This window comes from Macrosteles quadrilineatus, unplaced genomic scaffold (assembly GCF_028750875.1).
Source record: "Macrosteles quadrilineatus isolate MER2022 unplaced genomic scaffold, UCM_ALF_1.0 Scaffold_2__2_contigs__length_208266976, whole genome shotgun sequence".
Lineage (NCBI taxonomy): Eukaryota > Metazoa > Arthropoda > Insecta > Hemiptera > Cicadellidae > Macrosteles > Macrosteles quadrilineatus.
The window spans coordinates 201,528,206-201,555,695 of NW_026542595.1; the positions used below are offsets into that span (position 1 = coordinate 201,528,206).

The window sequence follows — 27,490 nt, forward strand, 5'->3', positions numbered from 1 at the left end:
ATACCTCGTGTAGTCAGGGAAAAGCAGGCAGCAGTGTGAACCGGGCGCACACACTATACCATCAGAAACAGGGAGGCCTGCATGGTGGAAGGACAGGTGTGCTATTCCCATCATATGCTGACGTCACTCAGATTGCAAACACTATTTTACCATTTAGAAAAATTGTAAAACAATAACAATCAAATAAAAACAAATACTTATATGGCAATACATCAGCTGATTTTTTTTGTTTTTGGGTGACGTCATCAAATCACGGGAATACTGTAGCATGTAGGTCAGCTGTAGTCTACAGGCCTACGGTTGACGTGCCCCTCCTCTCCCTCACAGTCCCACCCCCATCCCCACAAGTCACAACTACCAACTACCGCGTGGCGTCGCCAGTCCTCTCTCAGTTGTCAGTAGGAGTAGGTTGTGTTCGTGTTGTGCCTGCTGCACAGTCGTCATATCAGTCACAACACAACCTAAACTGTGACAGTCACTATAGTCAGTGTTGACACTCACACTGCAGTTAGTGAATCAGTAATAAATAAATAGAGAAGTGTTGATACAATTAAGTAGGCCTATAAACAGTGAAAAATGCATAAAAAACCTAGTGCAGCCGATAGCCGCAAGCGGTTGGCTCAAAGAAAAAAATCTCAATAAGAAGTTTTAAAGAAAGTGAAATGTATTAACCAGTATTTCCATTGATACGGATTTGAAAAGTCACTCCCGAAACAAAACTGATAAAAAAACACGCTAATGTATAAATATATATATGCATAGGCCTATAGTAGAACCATGGAAAAACATACACTCTTTAGTGGAATCTCGTTCAGTACGTGTGTAACACAATGAACTGCACACTGTACTGTATTGAACAGTAATCAAATCACTGCGTAGTGCATTAAGCTATTGGCGCAGGGCAAGAGGCATTCGCATAGCAACACTACTGTCAAGTTCATTGCACTCGCCCCAATTCAATCGATCACCACTTACCATCTTTTTTGTATATTTACCGTCTTGTGAGTAACAGTATAAGCGTAAATATATATCTTTTAAGTGTTATAAGACGTTTCTCTTATTTACTTTCCGTAACCCCCAACCCACCTGCAGTTAATTTCGGCGAACTGATGAGTCAACCCCCCTTCCCTCTTCACCACCCTACACTGGTGTGGTAAAAAACCTTTATAGTTTTATATATATATATTATATATATATATAAAAGAGGGGCGCTACTTTTGGGTTAGCCCAGGGCGCCACTGACCCTTAACGCGGCCCTGCTTGTAGGGCTATCAGGTAGATTAAACTTGAGTAGCCTATACCATGAGATAAGCTAGCTGACCAGACCCAAAAGTGCCTTTTATTTTTTTAGTACCTATATCTAAATAAGCATGCAAGCCCTTCCCAAGTGGGTTTACCATATGAAAAACCAAAGAGTGCTTAAAATAGTGATATTTTAATATTTTTTTAAAGATTTTGAATTCCAAGTGCCTTGCATCAATACTATTTTCATTTTGTTAGGTTGAGTTAAGTATATTAATATACAGAAACCTTTAGAAAATCTGATCATTCTGGTCACATACGTCACCCTGAGAGTATTTCTGACTAATTTATAATGTAGGATTTAGTTTAACATCGTTTGTGAAATATTTGGTCAAGCATATTTTGGTAAAATCTGTCAAGTTGAGTTTGAATAAAGAAAATAATATATTGAGTAAAAACAACAATCTATTGTTTTTGTTTTAATCTTCTACAAAAATTGGCTAAACATAGAATAAGTTAAATAAGGAATAAGAAAATTTGTGACTAACCAAAAAATACAATTTTTCCTACAGTTACCTAACAATGTACATGTTCTCTCACTGATTTGAGAAAGCAAAGTGGCCAATTCGCTCATCAGTGAGACAATCTCACTCTAATTACTTTGTCTCACTCCAGATTTGCAACGTGAAGGCACGAAATAGGGAGCACGTAACATGCAGGCAACGTCTTATGCGCGCGACATACGTTGGCAGCACTGGCTGTAAATCAGCTGGTCAGCTGTTGTACTGTTGTATTTGTCACTTCACATTAAATGTTATATTAAAATTTCACTTCTGCGTAAAAATACTAAAAATAGGTTATGTTTCTTCACCAATTTATTTGTTTTATGGTAACTATAGGAAAAGTATAATGTGCAACTCGAGTTCAAAGTACAATAATTGCCTCACTCGAGAAACCATTCCTCACTCGCCTACGGCTCGTGAGTAAGGATTTCTCTCGAGTGAGTCAATTGCTCACTTTTCTCACTAGTTGCACAAATAACTATATAACCACCAGTATTGTTTCTGATTGCTTGATTGCCAGCTAGGAATGCTACGAGGCAAGGTTTTGGAACAATCTGCTGTGTTCAGCAGGTTTTGCTCAAATAGGAAAATTAAAATACTATCAATGTCAAAATTACTTATTAAAATTGAATTAAGTCTTTGTTTTTAGTATAAACTGGATATTCATATATTTTCGTTGGGATATGAATTTCTAAGCAGACTGTTACAAGGAACGCTTTACAGTAGCAAATTAAATAGATACATGGGATTTAATATTATGTTTTTGTTTGAATACAAACTACATGTGTATACGGTACTGTAATCATTTTAGTTATACAATTTTACAGTGTTGTATTTTTTTCCAAACCACCTTTTGTTAAAGACTTTTGGAATTGTGTATCTATAGTATCTAAAGGTCGTGGAGAACTGTATTAACAACTGAGTATGTTTTAAGAGGTATAGTTAAGTTAACATTAAGAAAGATTGAAATTTGTGAAACGTATAGGCCTAGATACTTTGTACCTATTGATATCAATATTTTGTGCTATCCATTCCAGTTGATTACCTTAATAAAATCATTTTTTCATGCATCAATGGCACTTGTGTGAATTATTTGTCCTGTTATCGTCACACTCCTCACCTTTTACCATCTCTGTGACCTCAACACTGTGACCTAAGCTTCAACTGGCCCAACAGTAGCATTGTAGCAATAGCTATTTATTCCCTTGAGGAATTCTATTCCTACCTGTGGTGTACGAATAGAACATACGAATAAAAGTTCCTGTGCCCTTTGCCAGTTGAACTGGCAAAGAACTTTGCCATCAAGGTCGAGTAACCTGCAAACCCCTATTACAGCAGAGCCTCGATAGTTTGACACTTTGTGGACTTAAGGGACGTCGAACTATCAAAATGTCGAACTATAGGGAGTAAATGGAGTTTAATATATAGGAAAGTAAGAACAATATAGAAATCACCCAAATTGATTAAATACTAAAAAGCTTAACAATTTCACTGTCCATTTGTAAGTCTCACGTCAACAATAAATGACAAATTAATGTTCAAGTCAGCATACATCACAATAGTAACCATTTAAATATCACTTGACAAAATAGCTCAACTCGTGTCGAACTACAAAGAGTGTCGAACTATCAAAAGTTTACTGTATCTTAATACGTTTTAATCAGGGAATCCCACAAATCTACATCTTTGATCAGCTTTACACTAATAAAGGATTAATTATGTGATGAAATTATTGTTATATATATTACCTAGAACTTAGAAACTTATACAACTGAAACAGTTCAATACCTGGACTTTCATAGAACCTATTATTATATATTTACACTTACCAAAAGAATTTGGAAACATTAATTTTCAACAAGCCAGCTTAGTATTTCCTAACACGTCCCTCCCTCAAACCCAATTGAATGGATAACAACTTAACAATAATTGTACTCCATAATTAATATATCTTGTATTATATTAGCATTAGCACCAAACAGAGATGTTGGGTATTCAAATCCTGAACACCCACTTCACTCCTAGAATTTCTAGAAAATTACACAGCTTACCTTCTGCTATGAACATGCGTAGTACAAGGCACTGTCCAATCAGGTCAGATGGTACGAGGCATAAACTTACATTAATGTTTTTCCATTTATCTCAATTTTCTCACTGTTAGCTTTTCTTGTTTTGATCTTGATCCTTGTAAAGGCAAGGTCTTTCTAGTTTTAGTTGACGCCATTAAACAGAATGTATACTGATTGATTTATCCCTTATAAAATACATACAATTTCAATTTGATTTCTATATAGGACTATTTGAATGAAATTTCAATACAACTGGAAATTTGACCAGGCAAAAGGCCTATTAATAAAATGAGGTTGATTGTTGGTTTTTAATTTATTTATTTTTTTTAAAGCTATAATTAGTTAACCTCAAAATCTTTATAGCACGAAAATGTTATTATATTGTACTTTTCTTCCATTCTTTTAAATAAAGACCAGTGATGTATGATTTTGAGTTCCAAATGCCAATTTGAATACAACTACTAATTTGCTTCAACAATCCTGTATGTCAGTTTTATCCTTTTACTTACTGAAGCTATCACCAGTAAAAATTTGGTCTTTTTGCTATAGGATATTTTCTTAGTCTAAGGTCCGGGAGAGAATAATAATTTGATGCAAAAAATACAAAAGTTTATAACCTATTCATTGTAAAAAAGGCACATGCGTATTTTGTTAATATTAAAATAAATGCTTAAAACTTCTAAACATAAAATCACTAACCATTCAACCTTAATATAATTTTTAACATATACAAACAAAATCAGGTACATCTTATCAGTTTTATTAACTGACAAAGGTATTACAGCTAACAAATAGGCAAATTTGAACTTGTTCACAATTTTGAAATATGTTTTCATCAATAAATATTAGAACCTGTGATGTTCCACAAACTACGAACAAAATTCAATAATTTCAACTTCAACAGATAGTCTGCAAATAACATTAAAACATTTAAAATAAGGAATAACATAAACTATATTACATATGTAGGTACTAAAAACTAACTGATTAATAAAATAAGTTTTGGCTCTTCTAATAATACAGAATCTTTCTTAAGAATAAAAAAAATACTTTACTAAGGAATACATTGAGGAGAAAGAAACCAATACAAAACTATTACTCTGAGAAAATTATTTCAGGTAGTAAAATGAGAGACTTTCAATCACATCACAATCATGGTATGGAGAAATTTAATTTTTAACAAAAAAAATGAATGCAAGATGAGTGATATTGCTTTGTGTAGCTTTACCGACTAAACTATCAGCTGTTTCTTAGGCAAGACCATTGAAATGCCAACGATCAAGAAGAGTTGGATCCAATTTGGAACTATCATTAAGTAATTGCTTTTTTCAGGATTGAACTCGTGGCCTTCAGATGGTTGGGCAAGCACTACAACCCTTTGATTAACACCAGTAGTCACCTTTTTTGCCAGTATGCACAAAAAAGTAGGCCAGTTTTTGCAGTAGCTGTTGGTTTTAATCTCTGAGTTGTACAACCTTTTAAAATGAGTTAAAATTACATAAAGCAATTGGTCGTGCACTGTATGCTTATACAATTTTAGTAACGACTAATAAACAATAAGTCAGCATGTCGACATGCCGAAATATTATTGTTTGTTATTAAATTATTAATTTTAATGGAGTGATTGGCGCATTCACTATAACTGGGATGTAGTTAGTCTTGTATGACAAAAAACTTAACTTTCAAGTGAACACTATTATAACCAACATAAAATACAATATGAAATAGTAAAATCGCATTGCTAACAATATAAACATATTCTTAGAATTAAATATACAAGGTACATGTTATATGGACGGACACTTTCATCTTACAATATGCACAGCCAAATATAATACAAAATAATACAACGTAAAGCTGGGCAAAGCACAACATTATGTTCATCTATAAATGTTATCTGTTTATTTATGGCAAACCTTACATTCAATAATACAATATTTTTATGATTTATCATGAATGCAAACAAGGTAAATTGATTGTAATTACTAATTAGATTGTTTTTCTTGGTTAAACCTGTTCTGAAACGAGCTAAATGAACTATATATACCTTAACTGGGTTTAACTAACCTTAAAATTGACTTAAACTGCTCTATAAAAATGATTAATCCATGTAGAAGTATGTTTAATACATCATGGAACATATTTGTTATGTAACTATTAACTAATAAGGCACTTGAATACTGTTTCCTTGACTCGTATTAATAATTCATTTTAGTAGGCAAGCGTAAGTATGTAACAAATTATTGGCTCCCAGCGAACTTTTAATATGAGTGTTTGACTCATGGACAAATGTATCACAATGATTTTGATATTTTATCACTGTAGTGTAGTTATCCACACTACATAAAGGTTGTCTGTCATATTACCCATTTAATTAAAAAAAATTCTGTTTCTAAATATCTTTTAGACCACAGAAATATAATTAAAGTGTTCAAAATTATTTAAAATTGAGTGCTTTGACCTAGCTTCTTGCCACAAAATTAACTTAACTTTAGACTCTAAAACACTTTCAAGCTTATTGAGCATCTTAAATTATCAAACTACACCAAAATGTACAACTTTGATTTTTCCAGTCTCCTCATCCTCACGAACTTCTGAAAAGAAATAAAAGAAGATTAACTTCTCAAATATCACAGTTGAGTCTTGATGAACCAAGGTGAAATTTTATTTTAACTAAAATTTACAAACATAGAAATTAAAAAAAAATTGTAATTGCTAATTAACGGCAGTACGTCTTTGACCGCTACTAGGAGGTCACGAATTGTGGATATTCATAGGCATGCACTGTGGATGCGATACTCCCTGGTGTGGATTAATGTCCACACTAGTGAGTACTACGACTACCCGCAGTGCTATCCTGATAATTAGACCAATTTTTTAATTAAAAGGCAAACAAATGTGGTAGAGATTCCACTGTGGTTCGACCTTAGTCACTAACAAGACTTCAATATCGCGCTACTCATCCGTCACTCCTTTACATAAAATACGCATCTAGTGGCGTCCCCATCTTAAATAATTGATTGATATTGATATTGAATACTTTTGGTGCTATTATAGAACAGCCTACTCCTTTCATAATAATTTGCTATAGTACTCAAAGGGCTAAATCAACTTGTAAGCGATTGGTTGAATGACAACAAACATTTCAACCTTGAAGCAATTGCAAGTTTAGTTTCACAAAACAACCAGAGCGACAATGAAAATACACAAAGTGATGTAGACTCGAAACCAAAATCAGTCACAGAGACATATTGAAGGCAATGCTCTACGTAAAACAAAAAGATGCACAACGCCAGCTGACACAATTATCGAACGTTGTCCGCGCTGTTTTTCAACCATATACTTTTTACGTCCTAATTAGGTTTTAGTATGTTTTGAGCCTATAAATTAATAGTACAGCTGTTTTTATACTTTGTTTGGGGTTTTCATCGATGTTTCTCCATGCCTTTCTGAGTATTTCAGTTTCCGAGGCAGTTTTAGTCCACATTACTATGGTTAAAGACTCTTACTGAATGAATGCAATGATTATACAAAGATAAACTTAAGACATAATAGCTTGTAAACATTACTGCTGATAAACCCCCATACAGTATGATACGATTTTAAGGCAAAGACGGGTAGATGAATGTTAAAACGTTAAAAGAATAATATGACAACATGGGTTATGGCTTAGGCTTTGGTTTTGGTAGTGTTGTTGTTATTGACTAAAATCAGCTGTTTTTGTCAGGACTATCAAACACAATGATCACGAACAGCTGGATCCAATCTCACACTATTAATAAAAACTTTATGTAATTGATAAGGCTGAGACAACTGACATCCGCATGTCATGCAATTCCTGATTTAACCCAGCGACCAATTTATCAAAATTATACTTGAGGGTTAGTCATTTGCGCAGAAGTACGGGATGAAAGATGCAATCAAATAATGTAAATGCATTGATGTCAGAGCGAAAGAAAACTGTTTGAATCACAAATTAATAATTCAGAAATGTATGTCAAATAATAAATACACCAATTCAAGTCCTTATGTGTAAACATGGTGGTTGGTATCTTACCCGGTGGAGCCATGAGCAGTGAGTGAGCGTGTTTGTTGGCAAAGTACAGAGTGACGGGGTCTGAGGTGAGACGGGGGAGAGGCAGAGAGGGGGAGGGAAGCCCCACAGTGTTGACAGCTGACAAACTCTGCTCTGAGTCCTCACACTCCGACACCTCCTGCTGACAATCATGTTTTGTATATAAAACTAAACTAATAACACATTAAATACTAAATACAGATAAAATAGCTACACTACACTATTGACCTGTTGTTTCAAAGGGCAGGTGGAGGAAGGAAATTGCTTTCCCTCAAACTGCTTTAATTTGGTGAACGGAATATGAAAAAATGTTCTGATTTGTAAATTTTGGTTACATATTTCAAGTGATAGGAACTACATAGTTCACACTGGAGCATTTGTAAAATGTAGAGTAAAATTCTACACTCAGGTACTTGATGCCGAACTTTTTAATTTTTCTCAGGAGTTGTCTGAAGGCAATTAAGGGTAGTTTGCAGTACTCACAGGCACAGTAATGTGAGTAACCGTGTCGGAGAATTTAACCTTCTGTCGAGGCGGAGGAGGGGTAGGCACCACGGGGAGGGGAGGCGGAGTTGTTGGTCTCTCTCCCTCGGAGCTGCTGCCTGAACAACTGCATGAACATGACGAGTGTGAACACGAACAGTCTGAGGAACCTGAGGAAACCACAGAAGAAAATCTGTTAAAAATTATTTATAAACTATAACAGTCAGCAAAGAAACACGATAACATTTGTCGACCTTAATAACTGTGAGATATTAAACTATAAAACTAATAGAATGGAAAATATCACATGGTTTTTTTTTTATTTGTCTGTTGACTGACAAAAATAGTTCTGAATAATAAAATAGACTAAATACACTTATAGTTTCAGGTTGTGTGTGTGTGTGTTTATCATAAAGTGTCAAAGTATGTTCCCCAAAAGTAAAATAGGTACAGTATCCAATTAAATTGTCAACACTTGCTAAATTTTGAATTCGTATTTTTGTCTACCCTAGTGTGTTAACGGAGTTATAAAGTTGCTTCAAAAAAACATTAGTAGCTGTTTGTTCCTGATAGATTTCAAGTAAACCAAAATTACCTAGGAATCTCATTTATATAGGTAAAAAAATTAAAAATCTTTTTTGTGAATTAGTTATCTCAACAAATGAAGCAGTATGAAAAAAATATAGTTCACCACATGGCCAAAAGTGTCTTTTTAGTTTTTAACCTTAACTCACTTTCCTAGTTTGGCTTTGTCTGGGTTGTTCACTTGAGCAAGTGTAAAAAATAGTCACTTTAGAGCCCTGAGATAAAATCTACTGCCATGCCTTTGTAGAATAATTGTAAATGTCTATTTTAGTAGTGATGTACTCTAAGATATTTGTAAAACCGAATCTCAAATATCAAACCCATCAAAATTAGAAAAGTTTCAGTTTTTAAATTTGATAGGAGTTTTGAGATTCCAAACTCAAAACCAAAACTACCAATACTTTTTGAACAGAAAACACGCCACAAATCTCCTGCTAAGGTGGCAAGCCTTCTGTCATCGCTCTTCTATCTTCAATTGTGACCTTGTCGAAACAATCATGATTCATATACTTTCCGCTCTCAAAATATTTATTGTGCAAAATCCATAATGTCCTTACAAGAAAACAAACTTCTTTGGTATTTTATTCCTCACAAATCATACTGATAAATTGTCATTTTTAGATTCTTAATACAATTTTCAAGCACTTTTGAAATGTTTTGTTGAGATTCCGTAAGGCCCAATTCACACCGAACGGACGTCGGGCGGAGACGTGGCACGGACGTGGCGAGGACATATGTCCGTTCCTCGCCTCCCCATGTAAACAAATTGGTCAATGCACACACAAGTGACGTGGCGCGGGCGGCCGCCCTCCCGCCACTGCCACGTCGCTTCGGCGTCCCTCGTGGCGTATCGGAAGTGGCATGTCCGTAGCGCGCCCGTTGTTCGGACTGCAAATATTGTACTATACTTACCAATCTTCTTGTGTATAGTGTGCTTGTACTTACCAACCTTCTTGTGTATAGTTGTTTTTGTGTGTAGATTGTGAGTTGTTTCTTCACTATGCGAGACGACATTGAATTTAATATCAAATTTTGTGAGGAAGTAGAACAATTCCCTTGTTTGTACTAATTAAGTTCACAGAAATTAACTAACACCATTGACATTAATACAAATAAGCAAAAACCAAAGCGTCTAGTCTACATACAGGTTGTCTCGCCACTGTACCGTCCCTTCACCGTCCCTTCGGTGTGCATTGAACACGCCACGTCACTACCACGTCTGTGCTTCGTCCGTGCCACGTCTCCGCCCGACGTCCGTTCGGTGTGAATTGGGCCTAAGAAAATTATGTAGTTTTCAGGTGTTTAATTTATAATCAGAGGAAACTGAACCAATTTCTTTCAGTTGTTTTTGATTGCATAATAAATATCCTATAAATATCTATTAATAATACCTTAACCAGGCAAGTAAAAAAGAAAAGATTTGAAATTAAATCTTTAGATTCAAGATTAGATTTTTTCATGTTTCAGTTTCAGTATTGAGATTCCTAGTTTCAACCATCACTAATTTCAATTTTCAAGTGAGAATCTAAAAACGGAGACGTACCTGATTCAGAGTCGCACTCAGAAACTTGGTAGGCCTTCTCTAAAGCTGCCGAGGCCATCGCAGTGTCGCCAACATTGCGGGCATAGTGGTGCAAATCCATGAACAGGTCGTACTCATTAAGATCTATCGCTAGTCTGAACGCTTTGTCAAACACCCTGAACCTGGTAACATTTTATACAAGATGTAAATATCCATTGGTTAATTGACAAAACTAAACATAGGTTTTGTTTATCTGTTGATAAAATTTCAATTAGTATCTTTTTCTTAAACCTTTTTTGACCCTTTGAGATCTAGAAATTATTCTGGGATTTAATATTTGTGCGATGTAGGATAATGAAACTACCTTTGGAATCACTGTGGCAGTATACAAATAATAGCTTATTAAAATATGAGTAGACAAGGTAGCAGGTCTCATGACCCACCTTTGAGTAAAATTTCATTCAAGGAGGTTCAGTTGTTTTAGCTTTTACCCAGAACCACTTTTACAACAGAAACAGAAAGATACTAGAAACCACACTTGTTTTAATATTATAGATAACTTCATTGTAAGATTGTAAATACATGTTTTGAATTTCAACAACATTTTAACATAAAAGAGTGTGACCCATCAAAGTTTTAAGAGTCTAGCCCGGCAAGGTGATAACTTTGATTTCCATCATCAAGTTACACATTGCTTTGTTCACATATTGTCCCATGCTAGTTGTCTGGTAAGTGTGGCGATGTTAATACATTAGAGGAGTTTTTACCTGAGAAGTTGGTGAAAGAACCTCCTGGTCAGGTCTCTGACTGGATCACCAAACTCCACCTCCGTGGCATGACTAAGAGGTTGTGATGGCACATGGAAACTACCCAGGGCAGTCTCTAGTTGTACTGAAACATCAATAAAGAGCTGAAGAAAGTCGAGACATTAAATCTACTCTTAAACAATTCTACTAAAGAAGGCACTGCAACGAAATATATGGCTGAAAATATCTAAAACGGACGAAGCTCAATATAGTGTACCTATTGAGTTAATTTAATCTCTAACAGAATAGCATGAAGCTATTGCTTGTTTAAGGTTTCAACTTAACATATATGTGGTCTATTATAGTCACAAAGAAGCGATTACAGGAGTATTTAAAGATGGGACTGTAGCCTGTAAGATGCCCAGTTATGTTACATTCTCATTAGTTAATATTCCCTAAATTCATAGTGGTCTGGGGGGGGGGGGGGGGGTTTGTCCTAAGACACTAGGCACAAGCCCGGGATTGTTTTCCCATTACTTCAGGCTAGACCTAGGGGTTGGGGCATTATCACTTAGATAAAATCTATTGGTGATTTGGCGGGATTTGAATCCGGGACCTCAGGGACCGAAGTCCCGCACTCTACCACGACTCCAGCTCATTCCCACAGTGGTCCAAGGGTTAATAATAGTAACTATATAGGTACGATTACATAACTCATTATGAAGAAGAAAGGCTTAACTGACCTTCTTTCTCCGGAGTGAGTGGCTGACGTAGCACATGGTTGGAGATGAGATGCAGACATGTGAGACAATGGAGTCCTTGGTTATCCCAGCTGAGACTCAACAGTAGGTTGACAGCCCTCTCTACACTGCCTACAGACAGGTATTGGGACACCAGGGTGGCAGGGGTGAGGCCGGAGCCTTGCGGGGGTGAGCCTCCGCCTATTAGTCTCAGCACTCCAACAGGACCCCTGAAACATATCACTGTGTCAGCCCATCTACACAATACAATTGAGACGACTATAACCTTGTTCACCTTGTTCAAAGGGGGACTTGACTTAACATTCATTGTATTTAATTTATTTTACAATTTTAGCTGACACTACAAAATGTACTTCATCATAGTATCCATCTTAATGTGGTAGCTGGTAAAATCTGTGTGAAATAGACTTTAATACTTACTTTTCAAACAACAGCATGAGGAACGCTTCGGTCTGCGCCCATCCAGACGTAGCTACTGATTCAGCCTTTCTGCTCCATCCAATGTGTAAAAGTGTTGGTTGTTGCCTATGACAATGATACATTTGTAAATTAAATCGCTATGTTTGGTTTGTAATTTTTTCTACTCAATGTATTCTATATTTTACAGTAGACTCCATTTTATCCAAACACCTTTTAGCCGGACTTCACTTGGCAGAAGTGATTATTTCTTTTATCGGGCAATTTTTATCATCCGTTTAACCAAATTGGATCAACAGGAAGTAGGAGATACATAAGCGACTTTTCTCGTGGGAGCACTTACTTGAAATAAGCTCCGAGATCAATGATGGTAGATGGAGTCACATCTTCGCTCATGAGCTGCATCTTGACGCAGGCTAGAGATGCGTCGAAACACTGCAACTGACTACGCTCATTGGCTACCATCACTAGACAGTTGTCTGGGTGCCAACACACCAGCGTAGGGATCTGAAGAGGAAATATTTAACAAGGAGTTTGAATTATGATAAATATTTCATAATAACATCAACAATGGTAGCCTAATTTCTTTATTAAAAGATATTTTAGTACTTCATTAGAATTTAGTTAAAATTTTTCACAATGTTCCTGCATCTGGAATCTGATCCTACCCGGTGAGAAACTAAAGCATAGAAAATTAATAAACAGCCTGGCCAAAGCTGGAGTTATCTGTGTTGATTTTCTTTTGTGACTTAAAAGTTTTAACTGAGGACGATATCATATTTCTGATTCTGAAACACATTAAAAATTGTTTTAAACTGATCCTGATGTTTAGGATGCCTTGATCCCTAAAATAACGCAAAAGGAGTTGTTATAGATTGTAAAATATGGTGTACACTTTAACAAAAATAATTATTTTAACTCTATTCACCTTCCAAGCATTAATAAATGTGTGGTACAAATTAAGAAATTAACAAAGCTATTTATGAACACAATTTTACTCACAAAGGCAGCTTTTACAATGTGTGTAGCGCCTCTGCCCTCATCGTACAGCACTAGTGAGCCGTCTATACAGCCGAGAAGCAACTTGGCGTCGTCATGACTGAACGCAAGACAGCACACATGCGTCTGCAGTGGAATACACGTGACTGCCGTGCGTTGTAGACGAGACTTGGACACTTCATACACACAGTTCTCTACCGTAACCTCGCCCTGTAACAGCAAACCTGCGTCGTAAACACAAACATATGGGTAGAGTACATTGGTTGCCTTAAGTAGTCTCAACAAATCGTTGGTGGAAGTTTGCCTGGCGTTTGATTTTCCATAGAGTTCTTCTACATTTATGCAATATTTTATTAATGAAATGGTGCAAAAAAGTTAGAGAACAATGGAGGAAGTAAATGAAGAGGCGGCTATGGCGAGTTAAAAGTGCAATCAAGCTAAAAGTTTAACTCAACAAACAAACAACAACAGTAACAAACAAACAAAAGTATCATCTTCCTGATGATTAGTCTGAGAATTTTATTCAATGGTCGTTCTTCCATGCATAGGTTGCTATTTTGTTGAGTTTAACCCTATTCATCTTTAAGACTTGTGTTAGTAAAGATTATAAGATAGGAGTGACAGATTCCTCACCAAGATGTAAAAAGAAAAAAAAATTGACTGGTAGTAATAATTAAATTACTTTTGAATCCAAATCCACCCAACATATTTCTCAAAGCCATGTGTTTATGAAAAAGAAAGGGAACCAGTCAAAAAAGCACTGTGCATTCTATGAACTCTTTCACGCTTAAGTATGATTTAGATTTTACCTTTCTTGACACCTTCTGTTCAACTGAGTGGATTAGATTGTTCTGCACTTGACTGAACATAACGCAAAGAGGATCGTGTTCCGTCCGGTAAAAGCACAGTAGCTCTGCTCGCAACCTGCAAAATTACACATGAGATAATAAATTAAAAGAGCTAATGAAATAGACAATCCTCAGGCATATACTTAGATGTTGGTTGTACTTACAAACCACGGACTAGAATGATCACTTGAGTAATGAAATGTAATGATATGACTAAATAAGCCTAACACTACCGTAGATCTTTTTGCAGTGTCCCAGGCAATTAAATGATAAACTAGTGTACATGTTGCTCGAAATCGAGCAATTGCAAAGAAGTACAGGAGTTATTTATAAACAAATAACTTGTTTAAAAACTAATTAGAGTCAACTATAAGATTATTAACTAAAGGAAATACTCACTATTTACATGACAGTCCTATTCCAGTTTAAAGGGTTAATTTTTAACAATCAATCTGCCCATGTACGGGAAAAGATAAGCTTACATTAAGTCAACGTAAAAAGGCTTTCAGCTTTTATAAAGTACCGTACCTAAGTTGTTTAGCCAATATGTAGACAATAAGGTGTAGGCTACTTTAAACTCTACAGGATAGAGTTAGGCAAAAACTGGCAGAACTCTGAAATGGTGTTATTTATCATAGGCTTACTCATATGCCAAATCCTTAAAATAAAAATGCAATTACTAATAACCGATATCATTCAACACAAACCATCATCCAAAACTAAACACATTTTTAATACAACATAGATAATTTACACATTGACTGTTTTACATATGTTCTTCTTCTCACTATTAATTTTTGCTTCGCAACGGGAAAAATCTGTTTCATAATCATTGAAATAGATTTATAATAAATAATCTATCATAAAGTTTAAGATTAAATAAACCTACCACATAGTTGTTTTACATGGTCAAGGGAAAATGCATTTTTTGGATCAGCTGTCGGAATTTGTGAAATAGAAATTTGACAGTTCTGGTTGTTTACAATAAAATGTCAAAGCAAATGTAAACATTGTGATTTTTCTCATGCTTCCATGGAAACGAATTATTCAATATTTAATTTCTGACAACAGCTGGAGTTTCAAAACAATGTTTGTTTCCCATGTTAATCTTATGGAGGAATACGAAACTTTAAAGGGCCCTAGGGCCTCACTCTCTAATTATTTACCTAAAAAGAAAGTTTCCTGCACAACTTCACGTTACGCTCTTTCCAATGACACCAAAAACGTGTCAATCAGTTCATTAGTTTCGGAGGAGTAATTGTCACAAAAATCGTGCTTGCGTATTAAATAAGTATATAGATATAGATATAAAAATATAAAAAAGGTTTATTTTCTTTAATCCATGATAAAACAGTTAAAAAAGAGTTAATATAAGAGTTATCTAGAAAATTTAAAAGTTATCTAATGTCAATTTATCAACAAGTTATTATTTTGGATAAAGACCTTGATTGAGACTTTTAAAAAACAGCCTAATATGTTATTACCATATGACTAAAAATAATTTAAGAACAACTGGGACAGGTAAACAAATCGCCGAAGGAATATAGAATGCTGTAAATTTTCTTTTTGCTTTTGTTCAGTTCAGAAACAATCCACCAACCATCAACATTTCTCGTTTTATAAATATAAGTCCTTCCATCTAAAATTTTGATTTATAATTTAACTGTACACATTTTACAATTCATACAATTCTTACCCATTTACACTGTAAACATGCACGTTTGCTCTGTCCTGGTCTTTGACTTGAGGACTCCAAGGGTAAACTTCATCTCGAGTGCATCTCCACCAAATGAGAACCTGGAAATTGGAAAATCTGAGTTTAAGTGACTTTGATAGAAAAAATTATTCAAATACATGCTTACTCTTATTTACTTCTACATTTATAACGAAGAAGGTGTTTGGCCTTACCAACAGTCTCCACTTCCTAAATCCTGTAATTCTTCATCGTCTCTCATTATTTTCCTAATTTCTTTAGAATATAAAACTCCTGGCACAAAAAGGTGTTTATAACGACAAAGATGACTGAAAGATAAATGCTATATAGATGAGATGATTGTAACTGATGAATATCTGCTGGTTCTTTTATCAAATTTGGGTGTTGCTGGCCTAGTAGACCTAGTAGACTTCGGTGCAGTAGGGAAAGGTTCGATTCCCAGCATATCCACAAAACTTTAATGGGTTTGTACCGCTTAGCGGTAGGCCTAATATTCAACTATAAATTACTTCAATTTAAAATGCCACTGGCATAAAACAAAAGGCCGTTTAAATTATTAAAATTGCCTGTTCTAAAAGATCAAGAAGCTAACTGTCTTCTCTCAGGATCAAACCGGCATCTTTCTCATTAGTGGGTGAGCAGAAAAATGATTAAGTAACTCAGCTGGATTCATTGGCTACATAATCTTTCACCTCTTTTTTGGGCATCAAAGGTTTTTTTAACATCTTAATGCTTAAACGGCCATATGTAGTGCTTGGAAGCAACCTCTTAGTTCTCTTTAGTCAGTCAAAAGATGTTTTGCCATTTTTTTCAAAATTTAACTACTTTAAGTTTTTTTTCAAGAGTATGTTTTAATCCAAATGGAAGAACATGTTAAAGTCCTGTTTTGTATATTCAAGTTAAATGTATAATCAGAAAAATGTTTAAATAATTCTTTTTATTATTTCTACAATAAACTAAAACTAAATTTATAACCCTAAAATAGAAACAATACAGCAAGATTAAATTAATACGGAAAAACTTTAAAGCTCACCATATCTCCGGTCTTGTTAACAGACAGTTTTCGCTCCAGTCTACGACCCGCTGGCCCCGCCAACTCCAAGGATCCCACTTTGGGGTCCAGAGCCCCCCACTTACGCAGGGCCCCATGCTTCACTGCAGGCTTCCCCAAGCTTACGATTGTCACTTGGTTGTCGTTGTAGGAACAAAACACGTTAGTGTTTGTCAAACTCACTGAAAACAGTTTGTGTGCAAGTTCAATTTGTACTAGAAAAACACTAAAAACAGTAACTTAATCCTTGGATTTTTAAGTAGATTAGACATAATCATAAACATATCCACACACACTGCTTTAAAGTTTGTTCAGTATGTTTTAACACCATTATAGCCCCTAAATTGTAGCATTCTAGTCCTAGAGTTATGTAGGCCAACTACTTAATCCAAACAGTACAGTACTTTATGTTATTATTCACTTATTTTGCCCCTATTGCAATAAATGAAGGGGGGAAATAGGCCATTTATTTGTCTAGATAGGAGTCGTCTTTTACATTGTAAAGACAACAAAATACAGGTAGGCATGACTCAATTTTAATCATTTCACAATGTTTATTATTTTATGACAACAAATTTATATGTAGGTAGTTATTGGGAATTGAGAGGAAATAACACTTGATCTGTATAGCTTACCGGTAGCTGTAGTGAGGAGTTAAAAAATATGAATATGTAAGTGATTGCTCCATTCAAACAGTCCCGGATTAGATTAAATTTCTAAGACACCGAAATGCATGTGTCTGTATTTTATGAGAAAATTATTGAAGTAAAAAATTTAAATATATGAAAAGGAGGATCGACCAGTTTACTTGAATCGGTGAGGTTAAATTCAAACGACTTTCCACCTTAGTTTTGGCAATAGGAGTTATAGGACATATTCTTCTTTTTATATTGACTCAATACAAAAAAATGAGCAGGTTACTTAAGAATTCCAAAATAATCTTTTCTTTAGTGGCTGGCTGGAAAAGCCCCGTACGATACTCACCATCAGAGACGTAATCGCTGAGAAGTTTTCCAACCAGAAACTTGTCAAAAACAATCTCTAGTAGATCTCCAGTCGATGGACTGACAGTCAAGTTAGCTAGGAGCCCAGAGTTAAACATGAGCTGTAGGGTACAACTGTCTCTCCATTGGTGATAGACTACTCTCTGGCTCTCCAGGTATTCCTATAATATTGAACTCAATTATAATTTAATTCAATTTTACAAATGACACAATTAAGTGCCTAAGCTGAGTGTGAAGGCAGGGTGAGTTTAAAATGGAGTGAGGTGATCGGTTCAGCATTGTTAGGCCTACTAATTTAACTGATAAGGCTTTCTGTTTCTTAGCGAGGATTGTTAAATATGAGCGTAATAATCAAGGACAGCTGGGTCCAATTTCAAACAGCCAAAAAACTAATTGTCTCCGAATCAGTGACTGTTTGATTTCTAGGTGAACACCATGCTCAATTTGCGGGAGAACGTGGTGGAACGGAGTTCTGGTACCTCTTTTTTTGGGTACATAAAAATATTGGCATTTAAATAGGTAGGCCTACAAATCATAATAAATAGGCTACAGTTGCGGCACCTAATTTTTTTACATATCAAGCACTGGTGAACACTATCCTCACTTAGCTACCCAGCTTAGTCTAGTTACCTTAGATAGGTAGGCCTAAGTTGTAACATCAAATCTAGATTGAATAAAACTAATAGATTTTTTATAAAGGAAATATTAAGTAATGTCCCTAAAACTAAATTATTAGTTTTAAAAATCTTTCTGTTGATTTTTTTCATATAGAGAAGTGTGGACTAACATTTACGTTGTTTAACGAAAATGTTTTACTTGAACAATTTCAATATTATATAATGTAAGATGGACGAGTTGGATTATAAACTCCATGATAACCCAACTTAGGGTACAGTGGCCTATTGCAAGTAAAAGAAAAAAATTGTTGTAAAAAGTAATTCAAAAGCCTACAGCCACAAAAACTTATAAACCTTCATCATGTTTAGTTGCTAGGAACTTAATTTGGAGCTACAATTAAAATTGTACAGTAAAAGCTTGTTAATTTGGCATCTACCCTGGCATGGTCCAGCACTTTAAATAATCCGGTATCGGTCTAAAAGAAAAAAATGTTTAACTTATGTCGATAGCGATCGGGAGTGTCAGTAGCAATCAGAAGAGTCTATTTACGAACGAGTGTTTACTGTTGCCAAGATTTCCACCAGCATTGACTTGGAATTAGAGTAGGGCCTAACTTAGTCCTAAAGAAGACAAACTCTGTAACCACTCAGCTACCTAGATGTTCTGTTGCTTAAATATTTTTTTGTTTGATTTGATAAAAAAATGTGAAGTAGAAAAATTCTTAATTAGGTACGAAACATTAGTATAGCTTACTTCAAATTCTTTTAGAGTGTCCTTTAATTTTAGAGGTCTTTTATTTTGAGGAGTCCATATCATCCCTCTTTTCTCAACGTAAGTCTTTTTTCCAAGTGTAAATGGTGATTCTGTTGAGGTTTTCTTATCAAAATACCTGAAAACAAAAAATAGATTTAATACACATTCTGGCATTATGGCACTTAATTTGGATAAAGATTATTATTAGGCCTAACTTAAGTCCCACTAATCCTAAATAATTGGGACGAGACTCTGTTTGGATTAACTTATCAAATTGATTGGATCTAGCTGGAAATACAGTTAAATTGCATAACAAATTTTAAAATGGCATTTTATAAGTTGGCGTAATGGCTTTATTTTTTCTCTATCGATCACAATAACGGTGATCGTATCCTGCGATCACAGTAAAATTACAATTAATTTCCCATGTGGCCGAGACATTACTGTGTATCGTCTTCCCCAATCAACTGGATGTGTATTGCATGGATTGTATTAGTTTAATTAGCTGTTGCAGTCATCTATGTCTAGCCCTTTAATAGCTCCCTCAATGTATAATAACTCCTTTTGAGCTGCCAATTATACATCGACGGTTGCAGTACAGAGAGCAGACTAAAATCTGAAAAAAAAACATTGATTACCTAACATCGATGTTTACTTACTTACTTACTTACTTACTTACTCCCTCGACGTCGTTGACCAGCTCTTGCTGGATAGACTGAGTCAAATAAAAATAGAATAATATATATATACATATTTACAAGTTTGGCGGCAGGTTAGACGCAAATTTTATAAAACTCATCTAGGGAGTACAAGGGTCTTGCCAGTAGCCACTCCCTCAGTTCGTTTTTGAAAACTGAGGCCTCAAGGTTTTTAAAGTACAGTGGCAGTCGGTTGTACATCCTAATTGCCAACATAGGAAAGCTGTCCTTTTTTTTGTTTAGTCTGCAGAATGTTATGTTTCAGCCCTGAAAACATTGATGGTTTCCTGACGATGTTATCAGTACCTGATCAATGTTAGCCTACCGTCCATGATGAACATCGATGCGGGAGGTTGACTAATCGATGCTCAACTCTACCATTAAACCACTGTTATGCACTCATCTTTTTCCTACCTAAGCCTAGGCCTTACTTAATTTTTGTTGAGGCAAAGAAATAAAATCAATTTTCTCACAATCTAACTTAGCCTAATAATACTCCTAAACTATTTTTGAATTGTAGGTACAATTGTAAGCACGATTCAGAAATAGCCAATGTGAAACAATTCTAGGGCCTATGTCCTAAGCCTAAGTAGGCCTGTGCCTAAGCCCTAGGCTTTTTTACATAAAGTTTACTGTAGGTTAGGGGCTAAAACTTGCTATTAGGCGAACTGAGCACTAAACAATTTATTGATTTGTTTTACTAAACCTGGGTAAGCAAGGTGTTGTATTTTACCTACATATCTTGGTATGTTTAACACGTTCGCTGCTGACCGCTAGATGCCGGGACGGCGCCAGGAGCTGAACTAACGCTCGCCGCTGTGTAAACATTGCTGCCAATACACTGAATTACAGTAAAAACAACAGTAGTTGTACTGGATGGCAATGTTCTTTAATGAAACTGGCTTTGGACATAGTACTAAGTGATTCTGATAGATAACAGCACTACCCAGGTTGCAGTCGGCAAAGTTGTGTCGCTATCTAGCAGGAAAGAGGTGGGACAAAGCCCTTTTCTAAACGACTCTGGTGGTGATTTTGGGAAACTACCTATATTTTTTATCGTCAGAAAAGTACGTCCCCACAAGCTGCAAAGAAATATAGGACTCTCGTGACGAGCTGGCTGATCCATGGTAACGTTAAACATCAATGAACGGCGACGTTCCGGTAACTTTCCTAGCTCCTGACGCCGTGGCCCGTTTGATGTTCCGGAACGTCCGTAGCAGCGAAGAACGTGTTAAGGGAAGAAAATATGAATAGGTCTAGGCCTATCACTAGATTGAAGGGGACATCCAAAACTTAATATGACTAGCCCTAGCCAATAAAATATTGTGTGTTTAGCATACCTGAAGGCTCCAAAATCAGTATCTCTGATACCAATAACATCATTGAAGCTCCAGAAATGTACTTCGCTCAATAGTGTGAACATAGTAACCAGTTTTACCCTTGCCTAACCTAAAATATTGGCTTATACACTATGTCAACCATTTTTTGAGTTATTCACAAAATGTCAATAATTAATATTTGATCTGATAAAATACGAAGTTTATTACACGTAACACCAACATTTAAAGATAATAAAGCAAAAACATAGCATAACTATGACTGAGAAATACAAACACTTCTTAAAATTAATCTAAGTCCTATCCTAAATAAAGAAAACAAAAACAATAAACACAAACAACACAATGTTCAGTTCAGCTGTTGTTAGGTTTGGTTACGTATGCAGTAACCTAACCTGTGAACTTAAATCCTGAAACATTTGACTGGCGTTAGTTTGCCACCATGAAGCTGCGCTATGTGGTTACTATAACATAGAAATTCCGCAATGTGACGCAACTTGGTTCGTGTATGATGACAAATAATTGGTAGGAACCATCTTTTTGTAAAGCATCAAGGTTGTATAATTTCATAATGGTGGTCATTTTAATTTTTCAAAGTGTAATAAATTTCTCAAAAGCCATAGGATTTATAAAAAAAGTTGTACAGTTGGATTTTTTTAGCTAGAAGCAGTTAAGGTGTGGTGGACTATCTGTGAAGATGAACTTATTTGGTTGTAGTTGTAGTGTAATCGTCTGTTTATACTTGTCTCCTTGTCTATCTGTTGTCAAACGCTGATCTTGTGGAATACATTATCTATATATTAATTTGAAACTGTTTTTCTTTGTGACAGCTAATTTGAGAGAACGGCTGGGCGTAGAAACTCGCTCGGGGTCTCTAAAGAAAGATCTTGGTCTGTAGATGAGCCATCAAAAGAGAAACGTGGTGAATTCCCTTGGGGCTCTGCCCCAGTGACCTTTAAATTCACATCCCATGTTATTCTTATGGAGGAAAAACGGGTTTTTCTCACAGCTAATTTCAGAGAATGGCTTGGCATAGAAACTTGGTAGGGGTCTCTAAAGAAAGGTCATGGTCTGTAGATGAGCTATCAAAAGATAAACGAGGTAAATTCTCTTGGGGGTCTGCCCTAGAGGCCTTTAAAGCCCCCTCAGCAGATTTGTTTATAATATGACCATAATATGTATAATTTTACACTACTTTTAATGAACTAGCTGTTCATTTTAAAATTGTATTTCAAAGGTCAAGTGTTTTATGAGCATTTACTGAAACTGTCAAAATTAAACGTTTACATTAATATTTATGTTTTTAACATTTATTCTTCACTGCATCGCAAGCTTTTTATAGTTAGAACAAAATGATGAATTTATAATATGTTTTAAATTGTTTGTTCAAAAATCTATGCTTAAAGCATTAAGCACTTTAAAAATTGATGTTATAAAATCAGTTGGATTTATCAATTTCAAAGGAACAGATTTAACTATTCCTTATCGGGTTAGCTTATATTTATTGTAGGGATTTGCACTTGCTTTTTTGGTCTACTTTCAATAATCATTTGTAGATGAGCACGTTGAGGATGTGCATGATCTGTGTTCCAAGTTTTGGAATAGATTATGCATGGAGTAGGTTTAATCTATGGTCTGGTGCATCAGGTGAATTAATGGCAGTTCGTGTATTAAAAAAGGGGGGAAGGGTTTATACTTTGATGTACATATCTAGCTAGGTCGAACAATGCATATAAACCTCACTACATGAAATATTCGGAAATACAACAGTGCCTTTGCATCTCATCTCATTTTCATAATTTGTTGCCAACCAAGCCGGACTAGGTTATGGATGTGTTTCAGCAAATGTTTAAGATTTGTGGTCAAATTCACTAAAATTATGGTCCATCCCATCCTTAAAATGCACAATTTTATGTGATTGATACGGCCAAGGCAAAACTACGCCAGAAGTTAATCAATTAGCAAATAAGTACAGGATGATTAAATACTTTGGTCGATGTGGTAGGAGAAGGAATTAAAATTGCTTGGATCGAAGTAAGAATGTTCATGCCTTCTGTAGAATCAGATATTTTTATCAAATACAAAAAAACTGATTTAATATGCTAAAAGAAATTCTGCATTTTATGACCAAAGATGGTGATTCACTTATGCAATCCAAAAACTGTCTGAATGATTTTCCTAAAGCAGATGTAACCAGTAATTAGTAATATAGACTCTTCCCGTAAGATGACAGGCCAATTATATGAAATCCTTTTCTCATAGTATAGTACATGTGGCTTTAACATGAACAAAACTTATGAACAAGAAACAATTATAAGACTCCTAAAAAACCTTTTGAGCAACCTAAAGCCAACCACGTTTTTGAAGGTAGTTCATCTCATATTCATTATTAATGCTTATCCTTCCTTAATTTAACTAAGATTTTCACTCTATCATCGCAGTTAGCTTAAGTCTAAAGTTACATAAAACCTCAAGAGTAACCGTCGATTTCGACGGGTTTATGCTACAACTAACTCTGATAGAGAGTCGTGCCGCTGTAAGTTAATAAGGTTTTATTTATTCATTTCATACATACGGGCAAGGCAAACTCCAATTAATTCCAAGAACTACGTCAAATTTATCAGTTTTTTAGTAGTGATTTCTATACACTGTACCCCAATGCATGTATAGGGTATCATTATTTTTAATTAGTTTAATTTTTATATTAAAATTAGCCTCTTTTGTGAAAAACTCGTTTAGTTTATTCAACTCAGTCAGTTTTTAGTACTACGCTAAACTTAGCCATGCTTGGACTAGTTTGACTTGGTTGGGTACACATTTAAAAAATAATCCAACTAATCAAGATTGCTCTCATCAACGATGTTGTTTAGCATTCCTGTAGAAATACGAGTAGGCTACGACTATAGTTCGGCCGCTTAGAAAGCGACCTCCTCCAGCATTGGTTTAGCATTAGCGCGCAGGTCGTTTTCTAAGCGGCCGAACTATAGAATATTTTAACAAAGTACCGGTTGGTTTGGGTGAATAGGTAGAATAACATATGAGTTTATTTCTAAACTAGCTGTACCCGCGGGCTTTGCCCCGTTTTACTTCATAAGTGAGCTCATTCGCATGGCTCAATCACGTCCTGGTTGAAGTTCGTTCGCTACGCTCACTCACCTTTAGGTTGGAGCTCGTTCGCTGCGCTCACTTGTCTTCAGGTTAGCTTGCACCTTTACACGGTTCTTTGGAACTGGTACTGGCTAGTAAGTGGCTAGTTGTAGAGTGTTTGAGTGAATTAATGAAATATTAAGAGAGAAAAAATAGTAAACCATGTTAAAAAGAAGAACATAAAGGAATATTTATTTTTACAATATTATGAATTTCAGATTTACAATCTTCTTTCATACGCCTTGATTTCAACAACATTATTGTGAAACCTCTATAAACATGTTTTCAGAAATGATGGAAAATAAGGACTTGAACTTCCTCATGGTTCTCTGTATGTTCGTCATGCTCTACTTAGTAAGCAAAGTCTCTTATGCTGTTCGGCTGTTCCTCATCACAGGGTCCCTCCTGTTCTTCATCCTCGGAATCGAAGGCGTCATCAACAGTTCAGGTGGACTGCCGACGTTAAACGCAGTATTTTGTATCGTGGTGGGAGTTTTCCTCATGGTAGATTTCATCAAGCTGGTGTTCAGGTATTATTAAGAAGTACAGTGAAAAAAAAAATTATATAAAATGTGTATCACCGAATTTCAAATGTAGATCTGTGTTGAAGAGCTTTTGAAGGAAATTCATTTAATAAAATATATAAGTAAAAGTTTTAAGAAAAAAAAGAAGAAAAAAACATCAAATTATGTAGAGTGTTTGAGTGAATTAATGAAATATTAAGAGAGAAAAAAATTGTAAACCATGTTAACAAAAAGAACAGAAATGAATATTTATGTTTACAATATTTTGAATTTCAGATTTACAATGATCAGCTGTTGTTTTTAATATTAAATGTAAGGCTAGTAGGAAAAATTATCTAAAAGAACTGAACAGCTAGTGGATTGTCATTGCCTTAATCTTGCCATTGCCAAAAACTTCAATTTATGCCTATGGGTATCTTTTGTGTATTGCTCTTAATCTTGGTTAGCCTAATTTTACCCTCAGGATTCTTAGATATAATCCACCTTTCTTTCTTAAATATAAGGAAACTGGAGTAAACCAGTGTTTCACAGTAGCCTTACCTTTCTTATGACTAGCAGGGATCTTAGAATTAGTCCTTTTTCAGTCTTACCTTACACCTGTATATTATTCATTCTCAGGTCAGTGTAGACTGAAATTAGTATATTCCATATACCTACTTGTTTAGTCTATAAAACAAATAAAATCTTATTTATTTGTCTACTTAATAGCCTAAATCTGTATCAGCCCCGAAACAGCCATTTGTGTATTAACTCTTTCAAGCACAGTGTTACGTAACGGACTTTTTGACTTTTTTGCTGCACGGTGTTACATCTTTGTAACGCGAGACATTTTATTTTTTGTAAACGAGACTACTAGCGCTATGCATCTGGAAACTTTAAATGTTAGTACTATGGACCTTTGCTAGGTGGCAGCACCATCCGTTTGTTTACACTCTTACAAATAACTCCTAGAAAACAGCTGTTCCTGGTGAAAGACTCGTGCCCAAGATCCCGTCTTTATTTTTATGCAAATGAAAGATATGTTGTTATTGATTATATGATTCCTATGCTGTTTTGTAATGTACTATTATAATAGCGTCCCTTGTAATAGTTTAGAGTCATAAAATCAGTAAACTAGAATGTATTTTGATTTTTCAAAGTGCCTTACTCAAATGTAACACCATGCAGCTCAGCGTTCCAAATATATCTATCCATAAATAATAAATTAACTATAAAATCCTCCAGAAACTTAATTTTAATTGCGTTTATGCATTTTTATAAATAATATGACATTATAAATAGGTTTTGTCATATTTTTAGCTCGATATTAATAGTTTTTATTATGTCATTACAATTAAGGATAAAGTTTGGGCATATTGGAACATTTTTTTATTGAGACCCGACTTTAAATTTACGTTTATATTACTTAAATATAAATTGGCCTTTATATACTTTGTTTTGGCTAAGTAACTTTTACATTTTATAATTTTTTTTTACATTTATCAGTGTGTGAATTTTCTTTTACTACATTTATTCAGGTCTCCATATGATGTTGTAATGCTTTATATTGAATATGTGTAAAATATATACTTTGTTATATTGTAATTTGCATTTGTATTTATGATTTACCCCAAAAAAAACCCTCTAACTTGATTTTTAATATTTAGGGGACTCAATAAAATATGTTCCATTTGCTGCACGGTGTTACATATGTGTAACTCCCTTTTATCACTAACTAATAACAAAAAACAAATTGTTAATGCATTTTTATATAACCTTATAAACTTAGTATGGTTCTAAACACAAATTATAAAGTATTTACAAACGTTAAAAAAAAAATCCGTGCAGGTTGGGGTCACCTGACACCTGTATTTTCCGTGCTGGAAAGAGTTAAGAGCGAAAAGTAGCCATTGCTGGTTGAAAACTGTAGATGGCCACACATATATATAGATTATATAGATGCATTTGGCCTACATTTCAAGAGCGGCAATGACTGTTTTTGCTAAACTCTAACTTAACAATAAGACAACCTGTTTTAGTTAGAAAATATAAATAAAATTAGAAGCTTTAACATTTAAAGTTCAGAAGTTTATTTACAATTCCAATCAAGACTGAAACATAAACATGACTGATATTGTTTACCTCCAACTAACATATGATACATTTAACATATGATAATATGTGAATATAACATTATAATACATCTTTCCCCTTTAAAAAACAGCAAACAAATTTGAAAGAATTAACTAAAAACAATAACCAACCAAACTTCTCCCTTCTTTTGAGACCATTTATATTGTATTCTGAAATCTTGATGGTAGCTTGATTTCTCTACGAGGTCTTAGTTGTACTGGC

At 34.9% G+C, this 27,490-nt stretch overlaps 1 protein-coding gene across 2 annotated transcripts; it reads right to left on the minus strand.

The window, feature by feature from the left end:
• Positions 1-4,320: 4,320 nt before the first annotated feature.
• LOC128986598 (WD repeat-containing and planar cell polarity effector protein fritz-like) lies at positions 4,321-21,758 on the minus strand. 2 transcript variants are annotated; one of them, XM_054407043.1, is made up of 15 exons: positions 21,489-21,758; positions 19,451-19,586; positions 18,060-18,240; positions 17,058-17,257; positions 16,007-16,107; positions 14,272-14,386; positions 13,466-13,672; positions 12,807-12,970; positions 12,467-12,571; positions 12,029-12,255; positions 11,307-11,430; positions 10,561-10,721; positions 8,433-8,602; positions 7,932-8,088; positions 4,321-6,468 (listed from the first exon to the last, which is right to left on the minus strand). In XM_054407043.1, the coding sequence occupies exons 1-15, from the start codon at positions 21,569-21,571 to the stop codon at positions 6,410-6,412; spliced, it is 2,190 nt and encodes a 729-aa protein (XP_054263018.1). In that variant the 5' UTR covers positions 21,572-21,758; the 3' UTR covers positions 4,321-6,409. The 2 variants fall into 2 exon arrangements, with proteins under 2 accessions (XP_054263018.1, XP_054263017.1); XM_054407042.1 differs by having other exon boundaries at positions 7,932-8,091.
• Positions 21,759-27,490: the final 5,732 nt, after the last annotated feature.

What these genes read in the sequence shown, in the direction of transcription:
- LOC128986598 (XM_054407042.1), bottom strand. Translation starts at nt 21,571, where the DNA reads ATGTTCACACTATTGAGCGAAGTACATTTCTGGAGCTTCAATGATGTT. An exon ending in ACTGATTTTGGAGCCTTCAG is followed by an intron (nt 19,587 to 21,488) that starts GTATGCTAAACA and finishes TTTTGTTTTCAG; the next exon opens with GTATTTTGATAAGAAAACCT. An exon ending in CAGCGATTACGTCTCTGATG is followed by an intron (nt 17,258 to 18,059) that starts GTGAGTATCGTA and finishes AACTGTTTTCAG; the next exon opens with TGAGTTTGACAAACACTAAC.